Source organism: Halichondria panicea, chromosome 7 (assembly GCF_963675165.1).
Source record: "Halichondria panicea chromosome 7, odHalPani1.1, whole genome shotgun sequence".
Lineage (NCBI taxonomy): Eukaryota > Metazoa > Porifera > Demospongiae > Suberitida > Halichondriidae > Halichondria > Halichondria panicea.
The window spans coordinates 4,835,450-4,858,274 of record NC_087383.1 but is presented as its reverse complement, the minus strand read 5'-3'; the positions used below and the strand labels follow the sequence as shown (position 1 = coordinate 4,858,274).

The 22,825-nt window shown below is 41.3% G+C and overlaps 3 protein-coding genes and 1 long non-coding RNA gene across 5 annotated transcripts; 2 read left to right on the top strand and 2 right to left on the bottom strand.

The window, feature by feature from the left end:
* Window positions 1–666: 666 nt before the first annotated feature.
* LOC135338859 (acid-sensing ion channel 4-A-like) lies at window positions 667–2,478 on the top strand. The gene has a single exon (XM_064534939.1). The coding sequence runs from the start codon at window positions 839–841 to the stop codon at window positions 2,273–2,275; it is 1,437 nt and encodes a 478-aa protein (XP_064391009.1). The 5' UTR covers window positions 667–838; the 3' UTR covers window positions 2,276–2,478.
* A 422-nt stretch (window positions 2,479–2,900) lies between these two features.
* On the bottom strand, window positions 2,901–16,202 carry LOC135338858 (uncharacterized). Its single transcript, XM_064534938.1, has 34 exons — window positions 15,826–16,202; window positions 15,506–15,637; window positions 15,292–15,321; window positions 15,020–15,076; window positions 14,636–14,809; window positions 14,412–14,498; window positions 13,946–14,038; window positions 13,686–13,788; window positions 13,173–13,531; window positions 12,874–12,990; window positions 12,411–12,595; window positions 11,934–12,075; window positions 11,735–11,840; window positions 11,175–11,480; window positions 10,916–11,070; window positions 10,521–10,742; window positions 10,194–10,315; window positions 9,956–10,106; window positions 9,594–9,739; window positions 9,180–9,387; window positions 8,794–8,915; window positions 8,476–8,646; window positions 8,075–8,234; window positions 7,697–7,885; window positions 7,104–7,240; window positions 6,653–6,856; window positions 6,177–6,416; window positions 5,510–5,741; window positions 5,236–5,394; window positions 5,088–5,149; window positions 4,948–5,021; window positions 4,714–4,862; window positions 3,566–3,806; window positions 2,901–3,270 (listed from the first exon to the last, which is right to left on the bottom strand). The coding sequence occupies exons 1-34, from the start codon at window positions 16,162–16,164 to the stop codon at window positions 3,077–3,079; spliced, it is 5,568 nt and encodes a 1,855-aa protein (XP_064391008.1). The 5' UTR covers window positions 16,165–16,202; the 3' UTR covers window positions 2,901–3,076.
* Window positions 16,203–16,448: 246 nt separating this feature from the next.
* Window positions 16,449–20,643, bottom strand: LOC135338854 (uncharacterized). 2 transcript variants are annotated; one of them, XM_064534934.1, is made up of 7 exons: window positions 20,503–20,643; window positions 19,705–20,116; window positions 18,974–19,526; window positions 18,205–18,756; window positions 17,865–18,092; window positions 17,307–17,432; window positions 16,449–16,866 (listed from the first exon to the last, which is right to left on the bottom strand). In XM_064534934.1, exons 2-7 carry the CDS (start codon window positions 20,109–20,111, stop codon window positions 16,582–16,584), a joined length of 2,151 nt encoding a protein of 716 aa, XP_064391004.1. In that variant the 5' UTR covers window positions 20,112–20,116; window positions 20,503–20,643; the 3' UTR covers window positions 16,449–16,581. The 2 variants fall into 2 exon arrangements, with proteins under 2 accessions (XP_064391004.1, XP_064391005.1); XM_064534935.1 differs by having other exon boundaries at window positions 17,307–17,426.
* LOC135338857 (uncharacterized) lies at window positions 20,486–21,233 on the top strand. Its single transcript, XR_010395802.1, has 2 exons — window positions 20,486–20,626; window positions 21,087–21,233. It is a non-coding gene; the product is annotated as an uncharacterized LOC135338857 (long non-coding RNA).
* The last annotated feature ends 1,592 nt before the right edge of the window (window positions 21,234–22,825 follow it).

Sequence of the window (22,825 nt, the reverse complement as noted above, 5' to 3'; positions counted from 1 at the left end):
ACGAAGGTTAAAAGGAAGAGCAAATGTGTGTAGACACTAAATGTAAATGAACGAGGTTGATTGACTATCGGGTTTACGCTTTTTGCTGCTCCCGCTGGCCAATCCTATAATTGGGAGCCTTTTTTCTACATTCTACATGTACCTAGTATATAATATAGCACAGTAGTATTTATGATCATGGAAACCTATAGCAGCGACTAACAAGGACAATTATACATGCAGAGAAAAATCAGACTTGAAAGCTGTGACGAGTCAAAACAGCTGTGGTGCATGCATTGTTAAGACACGCACCAAGAGTTTGTTTTTTTTCCGTATATATAGCGTTTACTGTGTTGTTTACTGTGTTGAACACCTAACATCTATAATAGAGCATGATCATGAGAATAGGAAGGATGTGGTTATAAGGTAGAGTATAAATATGCCAGAGGCAAATCACCATGTCTTTGATAATTCCTCCGTATAAACTAAAGCTATAGTGCACAATGGTATTGCCAGACGCTGAGTGAGTTGTAACATTGTACTGTCTAATATGCAAGCAAGTTATTGGGTTAGAGGAAAACTTTGTTTGGTCTGTGCATGGTATATAGAATGCTACTAAGAGGCAATGTTTGTTTGCTCCTATAACCATTTACAGAAACAAAGAAACACCATTACCTATATAAATGTACACTATTAAAGGTTGAGGAAACAGAAAGTCCATGAATCTCTTACAGGAACCATCAACCTATACGACAAGCTAGTTTAAAGTCTGCAGTCAATGTCAACATGCAGTGACTATAAAATGAGTGCGTAATAACAGTTTCACTTTATTCTCGGGGTACGCGAAATTGATTCAGAAATGGAAGTAGAAATAACAGGTCCTATAAGACCAATGTTTGAAATGGAAAAAAGGAATAATGAGAATGGTGACGCCACTGACACTCCAAGTGAGAAGAGAAAGTGGGTTCACCATCTTCAGAAATTCGGAGACAACTCTTCCTTCAGTGCTGCAGTGTACGAGTTCAAGAGCAAGTCGATTTGCAAGCGCCTTCTTTGGGGATCAATTATACTTTTAGCAATTGCAGGATTTTTCTTCATCACTGCGCAGAGTATCATCTTGTTGATTGAGGAACCAATCTCGACCTCTATTACTGAAATGAGGCAGACGAAGTTGGAGTTTCCTGCTGTGACTGTCTGCAGTTTAAGTTTTATTAACACGACTGTTTTAACAGAGTTTACTGATAACAATCAAGTACCACAATACAATTTACAAAAACAACTATCAACTCTATTTGAAACTGCATCACTCCCCAACACGCCTCCTTTAGCGCAGTGTGTGTCTGTTGCAAACGAAATTGCTAATAGAACTGGTCGCAACATCAGCTTTGGAAATCTCGTTTCAGATACTGCAAGAAATGATCCTGGCAAGTTAATCGTTGCGTGTTCATTTCAAGGTGAAAATTGCATCAATGACTTGGAGACAATTGATACAATAAGTGGTGTCTGCTTTACATTTAATGGGCCGAATACGAAAACACCTCGAACAGTTCAAGGGACCGGTGTGCGACAGGGCCTGAGAATTCAAGTCTTAAACGGAGATCAGTCATTTAGCTTGAACAATAACCATGGCTATAACGTCATCGTGCACAATCGTGATGAACCACCAAGGCCCGAGAGTGATGGGATTATAGTTGGCTTGTCGTCCAGCCTGTATGTAGGAATGCAACAAATCATTTCAACCGACAAAACACGATTTTATTCTGGTCAAGACTGTGTTAAAAATTCTGACATCACGTCTCAGAATTTAGCATTCTCCAACTACTCATCTTTCTCACATTCTCTTTGCTTGAATGACTGTTTTTACACACACATTGCGAGTGAATGCCAATGTGTGGAGAGGACATTTTACACACCGGTTAGAAGCCCTTACATCAATATGAGAAATTGTGTTGCGGCGGACATATGCTGTGAAGTGAACAGTTTCGAGACTTTTAAAGAGAACTGTAGCTGCCCACTGAAATGTGAACGTATTGATCGCACCATTACTGCAAGTAGCGCAACTAATGACCACAATGACAGAGTAGGAATCAACGTTTTCTATCGGACACTTGTGACAGATGTTCTTGAAACAACAGATTCGTACACTCCTTGGAGCCTGATCTCTGACATTGGAGGCAATACAGGACTGTTCCTGGGCTTCACTCTGCTGACTGTGGGGGAGGTGGTGCTGTTGGTGCTCGCCTTGCTCAATGAATGTTGTTGCTACTCTTGCAACCGAGAACGATTCAGGAAATAGGTTAATCATGGTCATCAGTATAAAATTATAGTTATTAAATGAAAATTACATAATCTAAACGGATTATTGTTACTGTTACATGATGTAATTACATTAACATTTCCAAACTAGACCTATTTTGCAATTATTAACAAGCTAAACTCTATTATTATATAGATCTACTATAGACAAGTAATGGCCCTGGGTCTTACACTACGCATGTCGCACAATAATAGCCATGGCATCCAAGCTCTATATAGTAATTTCTGTCAGTGTTAATTTTAGAACCAGTCCTGTCCTTAGTGTATATTGAGTCTATACTGAGTACACTGACACTAGTCCTAACTATAATTATATATAATATATAATTTTAGTGCCTAACACTACGCATGTCGCACAATAATAGTCAAGGCATCCAAGCTCTGTGTTAATTATAGAACCAGTCCTGTATAATTAATCTCCTTAGTGTATATCGAGTCTATACGAGTACACTGACACTAGTCTTGACTATATGTATACTAGTACCTGCACTGAACATGGACTAGAAAGAAATTATCAATGCAGAAATGTTATCAGTGCTAATTACCTCACGTTCCCAGACACTCGTCACAGTACATTGGCATACATGTACATGTAGTTTGAAGAGTCTCAAATTACAAAATTGATTCAATATCCATGCATGCAGCGAATGGTGGTGCCAAGCCAACAATAATTCTTGAATAATTGTACAGTTTAATTTATGCATATGTGACATTATCACCAGGGTTACGGTTTATAGTTTTTACTCTAATATTCATAGTTGTTCGATCGTACATTATAACTTCACTCATCCTCGGCTGCACACAAGTCAACTAGGATCAGCTCTGCTGAATCAGCATTATCCACCCCTACACGCACGCCATCAACTTCAACATTCCTCACACATCCCACTAGTCCTGGGGGTACACTGTCAGCTGACACGTCCTCACTGAGTAGGAACAGGAACTGACCAGTGCCTTCCGGTACTGAGTAGCCAGCTATAATTATATGGAGGTACGTGCTGGGTTACTGAACAGTGTACTACTTCTTAAAAAACGGTCTACTATAATTATTAACTAACACTGTTAGAGTAATTATTGCATTTTTCTCTGTACATGTACATGTATGTGTCCATAACAAAAACATCACACGTACGCACTACAGTAGACTGCAATGCTAGCATCACAACATGTCTTAACTAGGCCATAGCTAACCTTCAAAGAAAAGAAAACCGATATATAATATTTAACCTGTTGATTGACTCAGGAAGCACAACCATATTATACGACTTACATGGAGTGTTTCCAACAGTGAGGCTCAACCGTGTGCCCGGCAAGACAGTGGCAGGAGTGTCCAACACCACTTCAGACCTGCCCGCTGACCCTAGCTCTACAGTTGTCACAGTAATGGAGGACTCGGTGAAAACAAGAGAGAGGGTGTAGAAGCTGGATGAGGTGACGTTGCAGACGGTAGAAGGAGAGGCAAATGTGAGGAAGTCTTCCGGGGAGGAGAGGTTAAAGTTGGACACTCGTAGCTGTATAGGTGTGTGCACGCATGCATATAGACAGTCAGACAAGCTATTCACAGGTCATAGTTCCGTACTCTGAGAGAATTAAGGTACAGTTTATAGATCGAGTATCAAATTAATGTGATGAATATGAAAATTCAGGAAACTGGAACAAATAAAAGCACCGCAGGTGCTGATGCCTCGGTGGCCATGGAGAGCTACATAACATAAATCAATCATGCATGCAAACTCAAGGAGTTGGTAATGATCGACCATGATTGTTGTTAAAAACGATCGATGCCAAAAGTTCAAGTCTAAAATTAATGGCTGCCGTCTGCAGAGCCTTGCAGCTCTCTTCTCACTCTTGCAGCTACCAATAGCTAGTGTTCTAGTGCAGAGCTAACTACTAAGTAGAGTAGCAACATTCGGTAAACAAGTTTGGCTACGTGCTCTTCTGAGAAGGCTGCAATGGTATTCCAAGTAAGCAAAACTAAGCATAACTCGAGAACGAAGCATTATTTTGCAAATCCACGAATTAAAATCCAAGTAAACATGACTAGAAGCCTATAGAAACTCTTACTTGCACTTGATTCATCCTTGAGCAGCTGTAGCAGTCTACACACACACACACAGACACACAAACACACTACCGTATACCCTGCTTGCGCATGCGCACCGAGGCATAAAAAAGCACCTCATCACATTCTCTTCAGCATGATCACAGAATACCCAAGGAGACAGATACACCAGCTAGTTATATAGCTATACCATGCACGGCACAAGCTAGCTAGCTCGATCAACTCTAACACATCCGTTGCATAATTGGTCACTCAGAAAAGTGCTAAAAAATAGCCGCAGTTAAGTAAATATCTGCTTAAAATAAGTACCCAGTTTCTATGATCAGATACATGTACAAACATGCATGCAAGCTTACCTGGCCATTGAACATGCCTGCAGTAAACAGGGAAGCTGACAGGTCGGCTGTAGTTACCAATAGCAACAAGCCGTTCTGTAGTAATGGCTTGAAAGTCACTGTAATCTCTAGGGATGTCTTATCCTCAGTAAATACAGGCAAGGACGTTCCTAATGGGATATAAATAGAAACTCATGAACTTCTGATTATAATTTTCACTATAGTATGTGTTACAATGATGAGCAGGGACTTCACCTAAACGACTTATTCCAGTGAACCCAAGGCCAGACTCAGTGTTGTTAAAGCAAGGAACATCAGTTCGAACATTACTGCAAGAGGAATGCATAGAGAATAGGTATGTAATACATAATTATTATAAGTAGCTGAGCACTTACACAAAACCAGAAGGATCATTGTTTATCCTCAAAGATCTGATGCAACCAACAAAACTGTCAACCTGCAAAAATAATTATAATAACTCTACGTACTGTGCACAATACACACACACGTACAAAGGGAACATGTACTCCTTCAGTTTCATACCATATTTCCTTGTGCGTCTTCAGTTTTTCCGAGTGTGATTGGCAGCTCAGGGAAAAAGATGGTTCCATTGTAGAAGGCCTGTAGAGGTTCATCAACAACAACTGTGTCCACCAGCAGTGAGCATGTCAGCGTGTTCGACATCACTGAACACTGAATGGACTGTAAGGGAACAGAGACAAAGAATAAAAATATTTCCTGCAAATTATGAAGCACATAAAAATTATACTGTGAAACTCATGAATCATAATTATCATCATTGATAGGCCTAACTCACAATTGGTATGAACACATTTTCCTCCATCATGGTAAAGAATCCATTTGTCTCTATCGGCCCGCCCCCTGATCCTCCTGATCCTCCCGATCCTACATCACTGCTGCCGCCAGATAGGGAGAGAGTGGGTGTGGAATTCTTGATGATCAGTGAAATAACATGATCTTGTGTCGTTAGTATGGTCAGCACATGACCATCCAATGTCTGCTTCAGAACCAATGATAATTCCCATGAACTAATGTGGTGAGAGAGGGGGATTGAAATGGTAAAAGAAGTACGTACGTAGTACAGTATACCGTACGTATTACTAGAATATTTTGTAGGTGAAAAACCTTTGCGAATGAGCCAAATCAGCAGAAAATTTGATCCTTTGCGATCTAACTATTGCGTTCTGGCAAGGATCGTGTGTATTTACTAGTAATATTGCAATTGATCAACCATCGCAAAGTTCGCAAATGTTTGATGCTCGCAAAACATTCTAGTAATACGGTAGCAGGTTATTTTCGAGGCACTAAATGTTCGCGGATTGCTCAAACTAAACATTTTGCGGATTTTATTTTGATCAAATGACCACACCCCTACAGTAGACCCCTACAGTAGAGAGATCTTTTAACCGGAAGTAAACCATAATTTTGAGGCTGCCAATCAACCTTAGAAAAAGAGACCTTACTTTTGGAATAGACCAATCACATTGCTGGTTGTCAGAGTAGTCTGAGTGTGGAAGCCTCCGTGAGTATCCACCAATTCTGTGGGGGGAGATGACAAACAGAACACGGGCTGGGTGGGGTCTGGTCTGACGGCCAATAAGGGATCAGTGGTTACATTGAGGAAGGGACAGACATTATATGTGACCCCTGGGGGGTAGCGGGCTTGAGATGAGGTCATGGATGGGTTCAGGAAACTAATTGCACTGTGTGTGAAAGAGGAAGTATACAATTGGTCAGATGAATCACAGTAAATAACTACATGACCATTGTACATGTTCCGTATGCTACAACAAGAACAAATCAAAGTATGTTTGAATCCGGGTGGTTCTGCCTGTGTTACTAAATTTAAAGCTACTCAGTATTACACTCAGTATATATACGTACTAAAAAGACTAGAATATGCCCATGTACATGTACACGTACAAGGAGATACACTCACCCAAAATTGTATGCAAAGTCACTCATACAACCAGTGAATGGTGGTAAGTCATCAATCTCAGCCACAAATCCCTGGTCAACACCGCCCAAATACAAAACCCCTGGGCCAGCTGTGGGACTGGTGCTTAGTTCAAAGTTCAACCCAGGAACTGACATACTAGGACCTTGCGATATACCATCAATGTACAGAGAGAATTGACCAGGTCTGCAAGAAAGTACGAAAGAGGATTTAGTGGGACTCATGCAGTAATTGTTGAATAAAGGTAATGAGTAGTAACCATGGGTAGCACAAAAGTCGTGACGGCCATGTATGTTAGAGAGCCTCACACGTATTACTAGTCTGTGGCTAACCAGAAGCACTGTGACAGGTACTTAAATAAAGTACTACAGGGTTTAATAATAAGGAACACGATAATGGTAATGGTACCATGCAACTGGCTCATGTATCTCACTCTAGTTGAATGATGATGTAGTTCCATTGTGTGAGGGCTACCAACTCTAGTCCAGCCTGCATCACATGACTACCACCACCACCAATCACACCGACCACTATCACACCATCACGTAATACTGCATACACCCGGTGGTCCTGTATGAAGTACAACGTACGCGTACATGCATGATTCAATATAGTAGAAGTACATGAATGAAGTGAAGAATAAGCGTACATGTAGTTGGTATGTCGTAGATATACAGTTTCCCGAATTCGAATTCACTATAATTATGGTACATGTACATGTGCATGTACATGTATAAGCAGGTCAACTTTACAAGTTAAATCAGTACTTAAGTGTGATGTCGTGGAAATATTCTTAAGAACTTTGATGCACAAAATACACACAGGCTTATTATACAAAAAACGAAACCACAGGAGAAATTTCTGGAACACTACTAAATAAGGACATGCAATTAAAATAACCACTAGAACTGACACAGAGGGTGACAGAACACATCAGTTTACCACATCAACTATTAGCAATATTATTAGTGGTACCTGCTTCCCATATTATTTTAGGGACTTCATAGATCAAATTCTCCAACTCACCCCACTGCGAGCAGCCAGCACGATTCCATTGGGCTCTTCAGGGAAGAATGCGAGAGAGATGGTGACTACACCAGGGGATATCCCCTCAGAGAGGGAGGCAGGGCTGTTTGTGACTGCCACCAGCTCTAGGTATGGGTACGAGAGGTAGCCCCCTTCTGCACCAGACAGTCCAACGTCTTGTGTGTACACCTATAAGAGGTTATAATGGATTATGAGCCTCATTCCTTTCAGGTAGATGTACACAACTAACAATATACACCAAGAATTAGAGTGTCTAGCTAGTTGGTGGTGGTTGAGGATACTTTTACAATGACTCAAATTGAGACAATTATTATTATTAATTGAGTAAAGAAACTTAATAATGGTAAATCTCCTCACTGATTGCAGGCATGTGCCAGAGAAGCCCCGTTGCAGAGGGCTGTTGAGATAGTACTGCGTGTAATGACTACCTCTCAGAATATTGCGGTCAAAGTTGTCTTGTACAAACAAGTCAATGCAGCCATAGTAACTGCTGTTGGTAATCTCGGGGGCAAACGGCCTGGATCGAAGGAAGGGGCAGAAAAATGATCAAAAGCTTAATAATTATTCGTATTCAGTTGAACTCAAGAAAGATCTAATGACAAACACTGTATTCCACAACCAAGAGGGCTCAACTGAAACATTTACATTTACAACCTTGGGGATTGTGGTTCAGTACAGTTCCACAGTCAAATAGAAACAATTCCTTTTTATTGGTCCACACATCATCTTGCTTATTAACAGCACATAATTAGACGTACCTCTCGATCCTATCCTGCCTGACTCCCCCGTACCACACCTTCACTCTGGTTAGGTCAGTAAAGAACCTGCTCGCTGAGCCAGAGAGGAAATTCACAGCATTGTTGATTCTGAACCCAACGTTCTCCACGAAGAGGATCTCCAACAGACGGCCATCACGTCCAGAAGTGGCCCTACACGGAGATAATCACACTTACTTTTAGTCAGTCTACAAGTCACATCACAGGAAATTCTAGTGCTTTTAATCAAGCACTGCATGGTTACAATGTACATGTAGGTACCAGTAACTGAGTGTTAGAGTATGGTACGTGAGTGCTTACACAATGCTTGGAGTGGAGGGTTGCTGGTAGTCTACGAGAGGTTCAGAGTCTAAATTATTAGGGTCCCTCAAGATAAGTCTCAGAGTTCCTCTCTGGTAGGCCACTTCCATACTCAGGGAGATCTTTAAAATAAAAGATATGCATGGATGGCAAACAATTTATTATGTTAATAGGCCACCGTATAGCTGGTTTGACATAAAAACAAATTTGGATGCTAGAAACTACATGTACGTAAGTCAGGGAAAACATACATATATGACTGTACGTATACTTATTATGTCCACTGGAATCTGAAACATTCATTACGATCATAGAAAGCAGGTATACATAAATTATAATTATGCAGTTTTATAATCATGCTACATGTACAGTGTAGTAGTACCAACCTCTGGGTCGTAGGCGTACAGCACAAGCCCATCCTCCTCACTGTTGGGACGGGAGATGATGTTGAAGGTACGTCTGCCAGTGTTAAAGTTGACCACATTTCCCAGCTGTTCCACCCACAGAAAGCCACTCCCATCAAATGATATGGCGGCTGCTGAGCTCAGGGTGTCGCGTGGACCTTGCCATGTATTCTGGATGGCCAACTCATTTCTGTATGTGAGGAGTGAGGCACACAGTCATGCAGGGATTAACATTGTATATATAGGAGGAATTGTGACTGTCATGCGGTCTCTTACATGTAATACATGTACACACATACATGTACTGTACAATCAAGAAAGTGAGCATTAACAACATTGACTTCAAGCTTGACTAGAAATTGGACAGATCTAGCTATCTTCGCAGCTACCGCTAACCTTAAGAAGCTTCCAATGAACATAGTGTCTGAGGATCCCCTCACATTCCACAGTCCCCACTGCTCCCCATTGAACAGCAGCAGCTGCACCTGACCTTGGAAGGGGTTCAAAGAAGAGAGGGAGACCACCGAGCCAGACACACCCAGCTGAACAAAAATGTCAGTCAGTACATACATGTACTATGATTTAAGAATACGATTTACTCACAATGATTTTCTCTATTTAAATACATGCAGTCATGTATAATTATGTACGCCAACGAGACTAGTAAAACGAATACCAACTATCTATCCAATATCTGTATAAACAGATCCGATCATAGTACTGAGTGATGTTGAGACCATACCGTGACCGTATAGTACCTGTGCTCCCTCTGGCCAGCCTCCTAGGAAGAAAGACGTTCGATTGGATGTCCTAAATAGGGCAGAATTGTTGGCAATATTCCCCATGGTAGTGACATCATTGAGTCCATTGAGACTGACTCCAACCCTCAGCTGAAACTGGGAGCCAACTCTGCAACACACAACATGCAACAGTTATGTGGACTTAGAGACTCAGAGCATATTGATTATAATTATGAACACAAGTCAAATTAGGTACCTGGAAATGAATATCTGACTGTGTCCCTGTCTGAAGGCAGGAGCAGAGGCCACGCCCCCACTCCCTCCCATCTGCCAGCGCAATACCACGTCACTGTCCTCCAGAGTCACCACAAAGTAGTCCTGTACATGTTAAGCTTGTTTCTACTGATCGCATCATGCACATATCTATCGTTATACATGTAGTAGTAACATTATTGGACAACCCTCCTTCAAAAGTTGTGTTACATAACTGTGCACCTGCCCCATTCAAGTGCACATTAGTAGCTACAACTAAGCACACTAAGTATGTTTGGTACAGTGTTACTTTTAATTGGGCAATACTCACCTCAGTGCCTGTTTCTGCGCTGCTGATGTCATCCTCCCCCTCAAAGTAAGTGGGACCAGCATAGAAGAGCAGAGCAGGAGACCTGAAGCCTGGTCCAGTCCAGATGTACATGTCCAGCGTCTCAAACTGGATGGTGTCATCGATAGCGCGACCCGGGGGAACTTGCAGGGAGAGGTATGATTCTTCTTCATCATCACTCTCCAGTTGGATGGGGGAGTTGATCTGCTCGGGGAGAGGGGGGGGGGGGAACAGAACAAAATTTACTTTCTTACCGCCCATAGTACAATATTTGTGCAGCACTACTATGGCAAAGGTATACTCTTTTAGTACAACACCTGTATACGTACATGCACCACTCCTTTATCTATTATAATGATATGTCCATTTTTCCATACCCTGTTAATCCTACTGTGGATGTCTGCCAATCCAGCAATGAGGGTGTCGATGTCAGCGATAATCCGATCGTTATCAGAGATAAACTGAGTCACGTTCACCACAAAGGCTTCACTAGCCACTCTCGTTGCATTCAGGAACGTCGAGATGCTATAAACTGAAATTGATAGATGGTGGCGCTAAGTGCTTGATATCACTATACATCCTACAAAACCATTACATGGCCATGAGGTTCTTTTTGAACACATGCAGTGTACTCACAATCGTTCTCTGCATTGCTCAGAGCCTCTTCTCCCATCAAGACATTTTCAGCTGTCCCTGCTAGATTGGATGCCACACCCACAAGCCCCTCCTCTATCCTAAACACCCTCTGCTCTGTCTCTATGGTTCGATTGCGAGCCTCTTGTGCTGTGTGGAGAATTCTCAGAGCTTCATCTCGTAGGCCTGTTTGAGAGAGGAGGAGTGATGTTCTATTGACTATAGGGGGGAGCTGAAGCTGCAGGCTATCCAGTTGCTCTTGTATGATTGGCACACGATTCGAGTTGATCACCACTGTTGAATCGACATCTGTAGACGGGGGAAGACAGTCAGTTTTGTGTTTGAAAGCTACTCACTGCTATTAAAGTGTCAGTGGCGTAGCCATGATTTTGGGAAGGGTATACAGTGACGATGTACATGGTAGATATACGATAATTATACACCGTACAATGGACAACATTATGATCCAGCAAAAAAGTAAATCACGATGCTTGCCATGTGCATGCATAGTTAGGTACACATAATGACTATGTTAAACTACATGTACATGTACATGTGCGTACCTTGAGCTCGTTGCAATAGTGAGAGTGATTGAATAGAGAGATTCTGAGCTGCTGATAGAGCCACTGTCGACCGAGAGAGAAGAGAAGAGGTGTCTACTATAGCTACCTGCAATCATAAATATATACAAAATGAGTGCTGTGTGCATCACACCAAAACCTCGAGGAAAGAAAAACTGTAATCCTAATTGTTTATATGTACCTGGCTAATTGCAGCTTGAGAAAGGTCCTGAGCTCTCAGAGCAGTCTGGTTGATGGCAGTATAGTTGAACAGCTGCCCACTAGAGTCAATGTTCTCCAAAAACTCTCGAGCATACATCAGTGTGGAAACACTCTCAGTTGAGCTGCATAAGGGATCAGAGCATGATCACAGTCATGGGACATGTACTAGATCTACAAGCACAGTCAGGAGTGCACTCCTGGCACCGTGTACAACCATGTCTGCATGTGTATACTTGCAAAGTTGGGAGTTATTATTATCCTGTTGTTTGGGCTGAATACCTACAGTGTTTATTGCCGTACATAGTGCTGGATATGACATAAACTAATGCTATATACGAGGGCTATCATGTTGGATACATTTGTAGCGCACATTATTAGGCTATTTTTAGGCTTTTAGCTATTCGAGGTCTGCACGGTACGGTACGTACATGTATAGTAATAATTAAGTGGTACTTACTTGACAATAAATGAAGCATTTGTTGCCAGGTTAATGGAGTGCAACTGTCCACTCGTGCAGGGGGTGGAGCTTGGATCACATGATTCTTGAGGGCGAAAAGCAGACAGGGAGGTGTTGTACTCGTCCAACAACCGTTGGAGAGTAGAGAGGATGGATAAAAGCGGAGGAAATAGAGCTTCCGATGACTGCGCATATACATGTACAAGGTGTGTGCATATTGTTGGTGAATGTAAAAGGGACACTTTTTCAAATTGATGGCCTCAATCTTTACAGGCATATGAATCAGAGGGAAGGATACGTACTTGTACAATTTGATAACGGCTTGGTTTTTTAGTCTTATATACACATTTGGAAACGGTAAATTGTGTGTACGTACATACACTAATGATAGGTTAGAGAATAATATCCACTGGTACAAACAGTCCAGTTTTCCACTGGGGCGCTATTTTGGCTACTGACCTACCTCAGAGAAATTAGTGGCCTCAATCACCAGAGCTCTTCCTTGTGTGAGGATGTTCACAATGTCAGCCAACGAAAGGTCAATGGTGGAATTCAGCTCTTCTACTTCAGACAGCAGCACCTAAAACAAAAACTGGTTACTCAGAACATGTACTGTAACAATATTGATCTAATTGTTTTTTCACAAAACTTGAGCTACGTATGCTGCATATGAACAAAGTTCACAATCAATTTTGATTATAAACTTCTACAATCACATTACAAAGCATGGTTTTTGGGGATGCACATCGATCTCCAGCTCACAATGATCCGAGTAACCAGATTCTCTGCTACTTGTGTTTCATTCAGTGCCTGCTGTGCTCTCTCACTACTCTCCAATGCCCTGTTCCTAGCTGCAGTTAGCAAATTCTCCAGCTCACCCAACCTCGTTACTACATCCGTTACTCTTTCATTTAATGCCTCCACTTGCAAAAGCAGAAATTGAGACTGCGACAGTGCTGAGTTGACGAGGTTTTGGTAGGAGTCTAGTTGTGTGGATATGGCAGAGTAGTTTCGGCTTGTGATGGTTGCATGGATAAGGGTGGTTTCATTGAGGGCCGCAAGTAGGAGAGCTAGTTCATCAGTGATCTGATTGAATGTCGCGTTCAGAGTAGATTCAAAATCTGTTCATGCATGTGCATGGTGTAGAGAAGACAGCCATATTTACATGCAAGTAATATCACAGTCTAAGGCTATTTTGTAGCGAATTTATATTTTGTAATGCATAGAGTACATGTAATATACGTATCTAAAAAATGAATTGCATGTTATTCTCACCCATGATACTGTCATTAAGTTCCCTAGTCCGGGTGAGCTCACTGCTGACATCATTTTCAACACCCCTAAGCGACAAGGCAAGATCTACAGTGTTCAATTCCACCTGGAAAAGACAGAAGTGTTAACAAGTTCAGTGGAAACTCTGCGATAGAAAACACTCGATCCCCATGATTCCTACCATGCCAAAACAGAGTGTGCGTAGCTATACGTATATGGCTGTACGTGGCCTTAAAACGAACGAAAATTTTAGCAGCACTTACAGAAGAAATGTTATCAAGAAGAGATTGCACGTTGTCTAGCTTCTCTTGAATGGATGGGGTAAGCAGCAGGTCATAGCGGAGCACTGTCGGAGCCTGTGTGAGAAACAGAAACAGGCTGAAGAGCAGAGGGTGGTATGGTTTTGATCCATCAACCTGGCCCAACACACTTCCACTACACCACTCTGCTACTGATACTTGCACTGCAGCACTTGTTTTTTCACACACATGTATACAGATACTTATATAGATGATGTTCTACTAGTAGTTACTGATCAATTATAAAAGTAGAGGGGATATATATGCTTCGATTGATCGAATTCCAGAATATAGGCCCAGTACGCTTTCACCTGCTGTGCATATACTAACCAAAACAACTACATAAATTATGACTTCCTGCTTCAAACTTGTTAGTGTTTAATGAAACTGCCTCAAACTATAATAATTGACAACTTGATCGTTCACTTACAAGCGTTACGTTTTCTTCTAATGGCTCCCTTCTCCCAAGAACAACTTCCAGAACCAGTAACGTCCCCTCAAGATGATTTACAGTGGACTGTGGGGTGGGGAGAATCAGATGTTGAGTGTGTAGCTATACATGTATGATAGGAGTATACATAATTATTGTGGTTCAAGAGCACCTACTTGGTAACCTGCACACAATTAAACTAATAAATATGTGGCGTACTGTACCTGAACATCCTCAATCCCTAGTCTGAGAAGCTCCACCGACCCACTGCTGGGAAGAAGATCGAATCCAGTGTTTATTAGAGCAGTGAGGTTAGACAGTGAGTCCAACAACTGGTCCACACACACCCCACACCCCACCTCCACTCCAAATACTGTTATCTCCGTGACAACAGGGAGCTGAGGTTCAAAAAAGTTAGTTTAGTTTAAGGAATCAGATCCATACATAATAAATTATGTGGGCTGTATACAATAATATAGGTGAGTACATTATTTATGATACACGCATGTGGCCGCTATCCCTGCTGCATGTGCACATGGGCAGTGTATGCGGTAGTCCTTAGAGGTACACACACTTTAGAGGTACAAACACAGTTCTCAGCCACTTACTGGGTTAGTCAAATTATCATTCAGACTCAGCCTTACATCAGCAGCAATGTAAGAAACCTGTGCAAGAGAGATCAGCATGGCAAGTTACACACATCAGGAGCTGTGTGTGTTTCACAGCTCTTCATGTGGTTAAGTGTGTGAGGGTTCAATGAAGCCTCTAATAGCAGTTTGTTTACACATGAAAATGTGGTGCCATATGCTCCCTCTTAGATCCTATTACGTTGTTAACCTAAGTCAGATGTGAATAGACATTCATATAGAGCTCAACAAACCTCTCCTTGTATTGACGAAAGGTTGAAAACCTGCAATAATAATGCACATGTCATGTTAGCAAGCTACTACTATAATTATGATTGTGAGTATTTTTGATCTATCGGCCTCTGGGTTATGTGCTCAGTATGCTCTCACTGTACTACCAAGGAATGGGACTAAAAATTACAAAAGGGTAGCATCTGTAAAGTGGCGATAGTGCTATCAGTAACCCACCTCTCCTCCGTCTATTTCTCTGCTGCTCTTAGCAACTTGAGTGAAGGTTAACCCATCTTGAGACACTTGGAGAGACAAGAGCACGGAAATGTTTGAAGACCTCTCAATACGTACTTCATCCAGTACATACAACTGCAAACATTTACAATCACAGTCATACATGCACTCTTTCCCATACTGTTTTAAATTCCAAACGTCTCTATTATAAAGTATATTATAGTGCTGCATGAATGGTTAATTGGTCAACCATAATAATAATAATGATAACAGTGCTTTAATAGTAACAGTGGTGAATAGACGTAGAATTGTCTATGTCTCACAGAAGATCCGAGCTCCAGATCAATAGATGACATTCCCACTACATCTCCATTGATTGCTATGATTGCATTCAAGTCCAGTCCTGTTTCAGAGTTTCCATCAATCACCTCTGGTGCACTGAAGTTGCATATAATCATTGTACAAGGTTCAGTACTAAATCCCTGGAGAAACAGCTCAATACAGTTTTTCAATCCACCAGAGCACTCTGCACAGCATGGTCCTTGGGCTACAGCAGTGGTCACAGGGATCTGGACAATCTCTTGGGCATGAAGAGCATCCACAAAATACAGCAGACATATGACGAGAACCTTGGCCATCATTTTAGTTCTACCATGCACCATTAATTAATTTTGCAATAGGTCAACTGGCCGGCTGCAGATTATCACTGGCAGAATAAGGCTTATGCACGGCTTTAATTCGAGGTATTTTGTTAGCCAACTATATATATAGGTTGTAGATTACATGTACAGTATGTATTTTACATACATGTAAATCTACTACTTACTTTTACAACACTTTTCTACATTTGTGAGACATGTTGCTGTACGTGCTGTGCTGTACCCATGCATACTTGCACTGTATATACTAGCGGGACTAAATTGTTTGCGTATATCTTTCTCTGGAAGAATGGCAACATAATTATGGACTATGACTGAATAATAATAAAAACAGCTCATGCTTATAAATAATAGCAACAATTCCGGCTTAATTAACAAATGTGATATAATTATTCGGATCAATAATGTCCTTGAATATTTTTAGCGCTTTCCTTCTGCTGTCTTTGAAGCCTTAGTCTTTTCAACAAGCCAGCTGGCCACAACTCTCCGCGGCAAAGAAAATTCAGCAGCTGCTTGAGGTACAGAGTCCAATTCCTTAGCACGAGCGACTACCTTTTGCGTGAAGTCATCATCGTAAACTTTCACAGCAATGTCTTTTACTTCTTCTGAGTTTACTCCCGTGATGGACTCTTGTACGATGTCGATTAGTTCCCGAGGGGAAGCTGACGAGAGGGTAGCTAGAGATACATTCTCAATTGTCACCTCCTGTTATAGGGAGATTAAACATGACAGTAGAAGTAATGTACATGTGATTAACTGTACATCTACTAGAGGAGTTTCAGGGCGAAATGAGGGTGTATGCCATGGGGACCAAAACACACGATGCAGTCTGTTGGCCTAGAAATCAGTAGGATTGGTGTTTGGATGGCGTGCTCTACCGAGATCACGCCCATCCAAACAAAGTACATGCTATGCAGCAGCTATAGGTGGGATCGGCTTATTTTCGAAAAAGTAGAAATTTACGGAGCCTTATAACAGGAAAATTGGCCAAAATTCGTCAAATTAAAAAGGTGGATGCAACATCATTGCCCTACGTAGTGTAGCCACGCTTGAGACACCAATGGTTCAAATGGCTCATTCGATAAACACTCGCCCAATTTTCCTGTTACACGGTACATGTAGTGTCCTTAGTATGAGAAAGGCACCTGATTTCCAGGGATGTGGAAGTCACTAACGATAGGAGTTGACGTTATTTCACTAGTTGTGACGACCTCAGTGATGATAGTGGGGTCACTTGAGACAGTGATAGCTGACATTGAAGATGGCTGCTCCTAAGCATAATTATTTGTGTGTTGTGTGTGTGTGTGTTTTGTGTGTGTGTGTGTGTGTGTGTGTGTGTGTGTGTGTGTGTGTGTGCGTGCGTGTGTGTGGAAAGGATATGTAGTACGTGTGTAAAGTAGAAGTTAGCGGAGAGTAATAACAAAGCCACGAACAAGAAACTGAACAGGGAATTGGTGGCATACAGTGAGTACCTGACCTATTTCAAAGGGTTAGGCAGCCTATAATTAGAATGTAAATCAAACAGGTGGAATAACATACATGTAGACTACAACACGCTAGCATACAGTAATTGTGCCACTCATCACCCAAACCACAATTTGTCTTAGTAACTCCTTCACAATACACTTATATTTTCATTGCAAACTTCATTTGACATTTTCGTAAAACAACTTTTCCTACTCCCTATTATGTATATCACTCACCTGTGATGTGGTTGGCACAAACACGATGCCCGATCCGTCCTCTTCCACCAACACTTCCACATCTTCATTGTCCTCAGCCGGCTCGCTGATGATCACCTCCTCACTGATATACCCCTCAGCAGAGGAGCTAGTCGCTACCACCATACTTTCACTGGATACGTGCAACTGTTCAGGCTGAATTTGTACCTCTTCAGAGCACATAGATGTATGGAGTTGTGTTGATGTTACCTGGAACAATACTTTGGTTCACCATGGTGTATGCCCATTAGAATGACAAATCTTTTTTTTACAACAAATACATGGTCAATTGCATGTACATGTACTCTAAGATTATTCATACCTGGATTTGCTCTGAGGTTCTAATGCTCACTATAGGTGCAGTGTGGGTCTCAATCACAATACTGTCCCCAGAAGTAGAGCTCGTTGAGACACTAATCACAGGGGTAGTGGTGATTTCGCTGACCAAGGACTCTGTGCTGGGTATTGCACTCTCCTCAATGACAACCATAGGCTCATCGGTGACCACTTCCTCAGAGATAACCTCCTCAACAGCAACTTGCTCACCACCCTCAAGAAGGAACTCGGGGTTTTCCCCTTGATAAGCAGCGGTTAATTGGGCCATGGCCTCTTTAGCTCCATCCTGAGTTGCAATTCCAAAAGCATTGGCTAGTTTTTGAAGAGCTTCGGCAATTTCGATACCAGTAGCTTCGTGATCCTCGGCTGAGAGAGATGCTAGAGCAGTGGCAGCCTCTTCTTTAGTGGGTGTGAGAGGGTCTTCAGTAGCCCCAGAAGTGGAGGGTCCCTGTTGGTCTTCCAGCAACACTTGTTGGTCGTACACCTCACTTGCTTCAATGATCTCTTCAGCTTCATCATCACCCTCATTGCCGTATGTCTAAGTGGGGAAGGGCGGAGCATAAGCATATAAAAATACTCAGCAGCTACAATCTACACGTTACGTACAAACATGTAGGTCACTTAAAATATGGTACAAGCTGTCATTCAAATGTTACAACACAAACACTTAATTTACAATGTATACATAATTAATATGTAACTGTAAATGCACACAATTAAGCTGTAGCACACAAAATGCAGCACAATACATGTACCTGATTTTCTAGAGAGATGTTGTACTTTCTCTTCCAGGCCATCAGCCATGGTTTAGTGGACTTGAAGTCTGGGTTAGTGGTGAGCTCCATTGCTCGATCCTTCACCATCTTGTCCGTCACTATATCTCCCGCCTCCCATCTTTCGACCAACCAGGTGAGCAGCTGCCGATCAAACTCTTCATCATTCTCTAACAGAGCCTCATCGTCATAACTCAATCTTGATTTATTTGTCTTGCGTTTTTTTCTGGCCGGGGCACTTGGACTGTAAGAAAACACCTCTCCATCTTGTAATAGACGTAGCTTGAGTGGTGACGCTGTCTCACTAGCTGGTGGGTTGCATGTGCGTTCTTTCAAGTCAATGCCATGTCTTTTCTGCCATTTCATGTACCATCCCAGAGAGGCTTTAAAGCTAGATGCATGAGACATTTCAATTGCTTTCTCTCGAATCATGTTCACAGTGATGTTTGCCCCTTGTTTCCAGGCCTCTTTCAGCCACTCTACTAATTCCTTATCCAGATTCTCGTCAACAACCTTCCGACCCTGACCCGGGCGTCTGGTGGGAGCACACGTATGATTATCAAATAAACTAAACATGAACATGTATACTATCTTGGCAACGAGCAGTATATCTATAGAACTACCTTTCATTACGGAATTGTACAATCACACATGCATACCTTTAAGTGGTAACCACAACAGTCTTGCTTTCAGCAAAGGACACGCTTTCTCACCTGTATACAGCGTTGGATGAATGTTCGGCCACGCTGGAGATGAGCTCAACCTCTTCCGTCCACCTCTGAAGACACCTCCTCGATACATCCAGCTCCAATGCAGCCTGACTGGCCGACTCCATCTCAGCAGCTCTTTGGACAGCATGAAGCTTGAAAGCTGCTGTGTAGTGTCTCTTTTTATGTTTCAGAGCCTCAGCTTCAGGAGATTCACAGTAGTTATAGCGCTTTTTCCAATTGTTGTACCAATTCAAGGATGCTTTAAAGTTTGGATCTAGTTCTTGACCTAGTTCGAAAGCTTTTTGACGTATTAGATTGACTGTAACAACCTTGTCTTTTTGCTTTTGCTGCTTTACCCATTTGAAGACCTCTTGGTCAATGGTTGTGCGACTGTTAGGTGTGTAAGTCATCGAACCTGTTGTGATTGAGGGGGGCGGGTTGGAAGTAGAACATGAATCAAGCATAAATAATACTGAAAACTTTAATATTAACATGCTGCTTTCTCAAGCCCTAACATCAAGAGTCCATAATAACATGGACTGCCCTAACATTTAAATATTGGCTCTTGCATGCTAACATTAACAGCATGCAGGAGCAACTCAATCGCACAAAAATCTAGTAAATTACAACCGTAAACTAACACAAAATGTCTACCTAGTCATAGGCACTAAATAGAACACAAAAGAAGTGCTCTTATTAGACATGGCCACGAGCTTCTATTAGAATTGTTGGGGATTAGCTAGCATAAAAGCTGCTCTTCTAAAAGATAACAGGCAATACACGGAAAGCATTTTACGTTACCTCAAATTTCAGCCAACAAAAGTAAGTAAATGATGGACGATCCCACTAGAATTCGACTGACAGGCGTTTGGAACAGTTTCGTCCAGAAGATACCGAACTATCGCTGTTTAAGTACCCTTTGAAGGTAAACACAGCAAGATCAAGCTTTAGAAAAAACACTAGTAGCAAATAATTTATTTGTCACGCACCGCCTGTCAAAAAAGGAGCCAAAATCAGAGGCGGGGGGGCTGTACTGAAAATTGTCACCTTCTCCCCCAAGAAGCCTCCGGGGAATTAGACTTGTGGCTAAAATTGTTTAATTTTCGCAAGGACACTTCATCAGTTTTGCATTTAGAGCTGCTGGCTATTAACTTCAGCTTGTAGCTACGGAACAAACTGGTCATGGTGCAAGCTAGGACCTCTTTGGCAATTATGCAATTTACTACTGATTGCAACACTACAAACTAATGGCATAGTATTATATTACTACACGATACAATTATGGTGCTAGCTATATAACTGTTAGTAATACTTGATTTAACGATTTATTTTTATGTTATGGCAACGTCGCATATTAACATTTATATGTGATGTATTCTCTCCAGGTCCAAATGCATCACTGTCCAGCTGACCCTCCAACTTGAACTCTCATGCATACAGTCCTTCTCCAAGCGCATACCCAATAACCCTGCTGAAATGATAATTATTATATATGCAATTGATCCTGAAAACGACCATATCATTATGCTTGAGCCTGTTCTCAGATGTAACATTCTAATGGAGCCGAGCCTGTGACTGTTACCGTAACGACAGTTCCCAATGCTCAATGACTCTTATATACTGGTGCTCAGTGTCAACACAACAAGTGGACTCGTCGATTCGGAAACTGTCACTTAACTGCTACATGTAGACTACCTCTCTTGTGATATAAACAATTAAGTGCTTAATGTGAGGTAAATATTTTCACCCGTTCAACTGAAGATCCCCCCAATCTATGGGTAAAGTATATACATGTATATACTTATCCCCTTTTAATTAGCCCAGCTCTGGTCGACACTCATCCTCAACGAGATCGCTTGGGACACAATGTTTTATATTTTATTCTCCCCAGGAGCTTGACTTTTCATCAATCTATAATGAAAACAGACACTCTGAAGCAATGCGTACATTATGGAAAATTAGTGAAGTCTGTCAATATAATTATTTCGCTCACAAATGCCATTTATGTGACATGTCGTGCGACTGTGTGTATATACTTAATCATAGAGTATAATCATAACCAATCATAACATGAGTTTAACACTGGAAAAATGGGTACAAATTAAGTTTTGCAAATGAGTACAAAAAGACACTAAATTAATGGGTAGACATTTTGAGCAAAAAGAAAAGTAAATCGGTACATGGGCGAAAGTATGACTGTAATAATAAAAAAAAAGGTTCAAGGTCTACTAGATATCATGTGACAGCACTAATACTAATGTACATGTACAAATGTAGGCCTAATAAATTATGCTCGGAATAATTTTAGCATACACTTTACTTCTGCCATCTACCTACCTAATACCATAGATAGTAGAGTATCTATGCTAATACTAAGGTGTCTAAAGAATAATTGTAAGGCTACAATGTTCATTTTTGGTAAATATCATTACATTAAGTTTTGCATAACGACGTTCTCATGGCAAAAATGGCTGAAGGTGAATACTTTGGATCAGTTCAAGTCAGCAAGATAACACTGAGAAACTGAATCATGATTATATTAATTATGTCGTGTGTCAGTTGTGTGCTGTGTTTATGTCTACGTCTTAATTATGTCACATTTTTTGGCAGATTTTTATGAGAATAATCAGATTTCTATGAGAATAATAGGCACATTTTCAAGAATAGAATAATGGGTGAACAAAAACCAGGGCCTATGTACAATGCGTCATTGACTTCATTGTTCACAATTGGCTTTAAGAACAAGGACAGATTAAATCGCCCCTCCCCCCTGAGGACATGCCAGCATGTGGATGTATGGAAGGCCATTGATTTAATTGACTTGCAGACTATAATTATAAGTATAGTCAAAGTTTTAAGATTAGGCTATCAAATTTACAAAATCACGTATTTGACTACTGAGGTCTGTCTGTATGAAAGTGTAGGATTTAACAAGAATTCAGTTCATATAAGCATGTCTTCAGCACCGTAGTAAGCATATCATGTACAGTGACGCAAGCTAATACCGTAGCGGGTTATATATTTTCGCGGATGCAGATTGTGCTCACACTAAATGATTTTATTTTCGAGGACAGAGGTTCAAAGGACCACACCTCTACAGTAGAGAGGTCTTTCAATCGTAAGT